This window comes from Populus euphratica, unplaced genomic scaffold (assembly GCF_000495115.2).
Source record: "Populus euphratica unplaced genomic scaffold, PopEup_1.0 scaffold295.1, whole genome shotgun sequence".
Taxonomy (NCBI): domain Eukaryota; kingdom Viridiplantae; phylum Streptophyta; class Magnoliopsida; order Malpighiales; family Salicaceae; genus Populus; species Populus euphratica.
In genome coordinates this window covers 174,281-180,638 of record NW_011500173.1, presented here as the reverse complement: position 1 = coordinate 180,638, position 6,358 = coordinate 174,281, and the positions used below count along the sequence as shown (strand labels likewise).

Sequence of the window (6,358 nt, the reverse complement as noted above, 5' to 3'; positions counted from 1 at the left end):
TATATATTTTCTAAAATTTCTAGCACACCATTTATGTTTAATATCTTTTTTATTCTAACTTTTGTTCATCCAGTTCCATCGTTAACTAGAAAGTTAAAAGTAATGATTTTAAATTAGAATTAAATTGTTTAAAATTAAATTTCAAAGAAGAAAATAAATTATTAAAAAAATACATAACAGATCCATAGTATTTTACGCGTGTGAACAGTGCTGACTCCACTATTTGACTTGGGAAATGGGAAAGCGCGTAAGATGGATCTTCGGGTCCCGCTTCACAGAGGAAACAAATCCAGAACGGTTGCCATCAAATTAGTTTTCAATAAAAAAAAATGGCATTTGACTTTGCTGTCCCGCCTCGAGGAAAGACCAACCAGACCGCTGTCGGTGGGATACGTACGTCACGGGCAGGTAATACAAGAAAATAAAAACAAAAACAGTGAAACTGCTTTGCTTATTTCCTTCTAGAAGGAAAAATAATAATAATAAAAACAAAGATTTGTTCTGTTGCAACTTGGAACACCAAATCACTGTAAGACAATAACTAAGAGACACATCTGGTAAGAACACAGCACCAAAGCAACACCTGGTTTTACTAAACAGCCCCTGAGATTGCTGATACGTGTTCTTTTACAAGGTAGCTACAGGTCCAAGTGACATAACTGGGAAGTGGTTAATCATCTCATGTACTTTGTCTTCGGTTACGAGGGGAGTCCTCGCAATTTAGTAATGCGGTCCCTCTACCCTCCTCTTAATTTATATTGTCCCTTTATTCAAGAAAAATTCTTAATATAGTGCCTTCGCCGAATTTATACTTTGTTTCCAACGCATGCCAATGTATTCAAAGATAAAAATGACTTGTCAATCATGAGATAACAAGGCAAGGTAATTTAATATAGCAAGGAGAAGTTAAATTGCAGCTAATTTGAGAGATCTTGCGAGATTTGTGAGTTTAGGGTTCTTGGAGATGAAACTAAGAACCCCGAATTCTTAGGTATAATGTTCCGAATAGTTTTCAAGCAATATATTTTTCTTCATTTTTCCAATTTAATTTCAATTTTCAAAATCTGCATTTTTTTTCATGATTTTATAAGTTTTTTTTTTAATCAACAAACTTTTTTCGCGTATCTGCTTTAGCTTACATTTTAGGTCACGCATAAAAAATTAATGGTAAATCCGACAGAAAATTGATGAAGGGACCGCATTACAAAGAATGCTTCTTGAATGAGGAGATTACATAAATCAAAAGCAGAATAGAGGATTATATTAAGATAATCTTAAGACTAGAGGGACCAATATGCAATTAATCGGAGCTTGAAAAATGTCCTGCTATAATAAATAAATTAAATAGAAACTTCTCTCCTAGAAGCCAATCCAAGCCAAGCAAGCAAGCTCTTCTTTTATTTGTAAACATATTCATTCTCAGTTTTTCTTTGTGTCTGTTGTTCCATCTGTTCAAACAAAACCGAGAGAAAGTAAGAGAAGAGCCGAGGATAGGAAAAAGGAGAGGAGGAGGTGGAGGAGGAGGAATTGTATGCTATATGGGTTTTCTTTGCTTTTCCGGAAAATCGAGTAAGCGATCAGAGAACTGCAGCGTCGATGAAAATAACAGTAACATTAAACGCAAAGATCAAACACAACTAACTTCAGGTAGCTAAAGTTTGCATGACCAAAGTTTTTATCTTTTTTAATTTGGAAATGTAAACCACCCTTTGTTTTCCTGTTTTGTTACTTTAATTCTTGTTTTCAGTCAATTGATATGTTATAGGGTTTCTTTTCTCTTGAAAATCAATCACAATGGACTGCAACGCAAAGGGTTTCTTATGTTTTTAAATTTGTGATCATTTTTTTTCTTTCGCTTTAATTTGAAAAAGAAGAAGAAGAATTTTCGATTTTGTTTATTTATTTGCTAAAATGGGTTGGTAAAATGTCTAATCGTTTAATTTCAAACATTTCTCTAAATGAAGAGAGGTAATTCTTCGTTGTTGTTGGGGTTTATGTTTTGCATACATAGCACAAAACCCTTCTTTGGTGCACACTGTTTTTTTTTTTTTTCCTTGTCGTTTGTGTTTGCTTTCAGCTTTCATGGCCGTCCCTTTTGATTGTTTGTTATTCTTTTCTTTTTAGGGTCGATGAAAGTGAAGCCATATGTGAACGATTCAAGGGAAGAAGGGGCGTCCAAGGATGATCAACTGTCGTTGGATGTAAAGAGTTTAAATTTGAAAGATGAGATTTCTAAGGATATAAGAAACAATGGAAATCCGGCTCAAACATTTACTTTTGAGGAACTCGTGGCCGCAACTGAAAATTTTAGGTCTGATTGTTTTTTGGGTGAAGGAGGTTTTGGCAGAGTTTACAAAGGGTACCTGGAAAAAATCAACCAGGTAGGTACAAAATAAGTCATTTACTGCACTCAGAAATGTTGTCCGCCGATAGATTTATGTTTTATTCCAGGGTACCTTCCTTGTAAAGTGTCTCCTTATAATTTGCTCGTGTTCACTGTCCAGTAGTTGGTTAGACTTAAATTGTGTTTTGTTGTTGTTGTTGTTATAGGTTGTCGCTATCAAGCAACTTGACCAAAATGGAGTTCAAGGGATAAGGGAGTTTGTAGTTGAAGTACTGACGCTAAGTCTAGCAGACAATCCAAATCTTGTCAAGTTGATTGGATTTTGTGCTGAGGGAGATCAGAGGCTATTGGGTTATGAGTACATGCCATTAGGATCTCTGGAAAATCATTTGCATGGTATGTAAGTCTCCTGGCATCTCATTCTCATTGTTTACATTTTTGTTTTACCAATTACTGTTCTCTTATCTGTTAACACTTTTGTTTTTCTCATTCCTGTGTTCAGATGTTCCGCCCAATAGGCAACCGCTTGATTGGAATGCAAGAATGAAAATAGCTGCTGGTGCAGCAAAGGGTTTAGAGTATTTGCACAATGAAATGACACCCCCTGTTATATATCGTGATCTAAAATGCTCCAATATTTTGCTTGGTGAGGGCTATCATCCCAAGCTTTCTGATTTTGGACTGGCAAAAGTGGGACCCAGCGGTGACCATACTCATGTTTCTACAAGGGTTATGGGCACATATGGGTACTGTGCACCAGATTATGCAATGACAGGTCAGCTAACGTTTAAATCAGATGTTTATAGCTTTGGGGTTGTTCTTTTGGAGCTCATCACAGGCAGGAAAGCAATTGATCAAACAAAAGAACGCAGTGAGCAAAATCTGGTTGCATGGGTAAGACAATATCTGTTGGATGTCTTTGTTTTGCATTGCTGCTAAGGTCTTTGTTTTTTTTAATTCAGTTTAACTGTGCTTTCAAGGAAACATGTTCTTGTTGGTCCACTCTTAAAGTATTAGTTCTTTAAACTGAAATGGCACCTTTACTGGTTATGATAAATTTAAGAAGAGCCTAATGTTTTGATGTCATTTGGAAGTTGTCTGAACAAACTGGCTCTGCATGTTTAATTGGTTCTGATGACACTATTGTTGTGAAATATAGATGATTGTTTTATGGTTGTTTTCTCTCTCTAGATTGCTTCCGGTGCTTATAGAATCAAGATCTATATAACAATTAACTAGTCTTGAAATCATTTGCTTACAATTGAGGTTGACTATAACTAGAATATCTTGATAACTTGCAGTGCAGAAAAAGCATTTTGAATGTAAGATCTTCAATTTCATAATGTAACGATAAAGAATTGACGCATGGCTTGCTTCACCAATGCTTAACCATGAGAAAATGTGCACAAGGGCATGGCTATGCACTCCATATTCAATTTTTAATTAAACTAAGCACGCTGCAAGTGCAATATGTATCAGCAAGTGGAAACTTTTCCTAAAGCATGAATACCTTTCTACATGGTAGATAAAAGATATCAATTAAATGCACTGCAGTATAAACTCAGCTTCCCTTTGTAGTCCTTTCCTCCCTAATTTTGTTGTAACTTGCATAAAACTGTTTCTTTTCACTTCTCTTGCTGCTTCTATAAAATTCATATCTTGAACCTGCCTGCTGTCGGTAACAATAGTCCTTTAGATGGCTTTACTGTAGCCTTGCATCCAGTTATCAACACTTCATGTTTAGATTGCAGTATTATGAATGATTAAACTTCTTGATGGTTTTCAGGAAGTGTCTAGTCCCACATCAATATCTTCAAGTTGTTTTCAAGTTTTCAAATAGGGTACAAGCTGAAACTTTACACCCTTGGCTTTCATTGAGCGTGGGCTTGATCTTATGCCTGAGTGAATTCTTAATCTTATTTCCTGATAATTAATTTTTTTAGCAAATGGAAGAACTCTTGTACCAATGTGATTATTGTAGATTTGCATGATTGTATTTTGCAAATTGAAGTAGTAGAAAATGGAATTTTGTTAACCCAAGAGCAGTACCAGTGCTTATGAAATCTGTTGGATTTGCTTGCAGGCACGACCCATGTTCAAAGACCGGCGGAACTTCTCATGCATGGTTGACCCTTTCCTTCAAGGTCAATATCCAATAAAGGGATTATACCAAGCTCTTGCCATTGCTGCAATGTGTGTGCAGGAGCAGCCCAATATGCGCCCTGCTGTATCTGATGTGGTTTTGGCTCTGAACTATCTAGCTTCTCACAAATATGATCCCCGAATCCATCCTTTACAAGAACATCGGAGGAGACCATCTCATCCTGGATTGGATAAGGACAATGGTAGAACATAAATTGCACGTGGTGGGCTCATAAATGACCAATCTGGAGAACCGAAAATCAGGAATGAAGCGGCCAACACATTTTTGCAGTGTTAATATTCCTAGTGCCTGGTATCAGTTTTTGTTACATGGGAGATAACAGGCAATAGTTACATTTTCATCCTCTTACAGAAATTCCTGGCCTTTCCTTTTCATCCTTGTACATGAGGGGTTTTTGTATGTAAGATGCCTCTCATTAGGAATTATTTTCGCATTCTGTATAGACTAGCCTTAATAACCACAGTAATAAGTGCGCTTATCTAATTTCAGGCTCAAAGTGTTCTTTTTGGCACACCTGTATATATTTGTTTTCCTGTGTAATTGGACCTAGCACCTTGGAATGGAAAGTTGAATTGGGAAAGCTTTACCAGGAACACTGATCATCCTCTTCTTCTTCCGGGCATAAGTTGCACTGGCATGGTATGTTCCATGTCTAAGGCAACAATACGAAGACATTTTCATAGTCGAAAAGTCATCTCTTTTCATTTTCGCCTAAGGAAGCCTTCACAATAAGGCTGGGTGTTGGCGGGAGTTTTAACTAGAAGGTAACGGCCAAAAATTTCAGCTGTATGACTGGTGGTGAGGTGTATTTAGAAGAATGGTTGTAGTTGTTTTGTAAAATATTTTTTATTTAAAAATATATTAAAATGATATTTTTTTTTTGAAAATTATTTTTAATATTAGTATAATATAAAATATAAATTTTTTTATTAATCTGAAACAAATAAAAAAAATTAAAAATTTTAAAATGTTTCTAAAATACAGAAACAGTAAAACAATTCCCAGCGAGCACCGATGAACTTAGGGATGATGCTTTGCTGGGACGCGAACATTCCATTCCATGCAATGAAATGGAAATTTAGATTTATCAGAATCCACTCCAAGTGCAATGGTGGCGTGCATGCGCACCATCCAATCTCACAAAATAAAATTAAAAATTAAGGCCCATAAGATTAGTTTGGAAAAGGAAATTAAGAAATTTTATGGTAATCAGGAGTAACTAATAATATCTCAAAATAAAATTAAAAATTAAGACCCATAAGATTAGTTTGGAAAAGGAAATTAAGAAATTTTATGGTAATCAGGAGTAACTAATAATATCTCAAAATAAAATTAAAAATTAAGACCCATAAGATTAGTTTGGAAAAGGAAATTAAGAAATTTTATGGTAATCAGGAGTAACTAATAATATCTAAATGGTTAATTTGTTATATTTTTTGTCGGTTAAGAATATGTTTTTTATACGTATCTTTTTCTGCAAATTACATCAAGAATAATTAATAAGACGGTGGAAACTATCACACAAAATTTTCTTTTAGTTGCAGAAGGTTCCAAAATATTATTAAATGTTAAAGGATTCTTTTCTATGAGCACTTTGAGAAGATAAGGTGATGCGATAGATTTTTTCAGGAAAATAGATATTATTCTATTTTTATTTTTTATTAAGTTATTTATCTAATTTTTTCTCATTTATTTTTTTCTATTCAATATTATTAAAATTTATTAATTTTTCTGTATAAAGAGTTATAATAACCTTTTAATAGGTCGAGACATAAATAAGTAAAATTATATATCTTGAGAGTCCCTCTATACTTATTATGTTTTTTTTCTGTGAGGATTTTTCTGCATAA

The 6,358-nt window shown here is 34.5% G+C and overlaps 1 protein-coding gene across 1 annotated transcript; it reads left to right on the top strand.

Moving 5' to 3' along the window:
• The first annotated feature begins 1,360 nt into the window (after positions 1–1,360).
• Positions 1,361–5,101, top strand: LOC105111388 (probable serine/threonine-protein kinase RLCKVII). Its single transcript, XM_011006721.1, has 5 exons — positions 1,361–1,647; positions 2,125–2,381; positions 2,551–2,740; positions 2,847–3,238; positions 4,428–5,101. Exons 1-5 carry the CDS (start codon positions 1,539–1,541, stop codon positions 4,698–4,700), a joined length of 1,221 nt encoding a protein of 406 aa, XP_011005023.1. The 5' UTR covers positions 1,361–1,538; the 3' UTR covers positions 4,701–5,101.
• Positions 5,102–6,358: the final 1,257 nt, after the last annotated feature.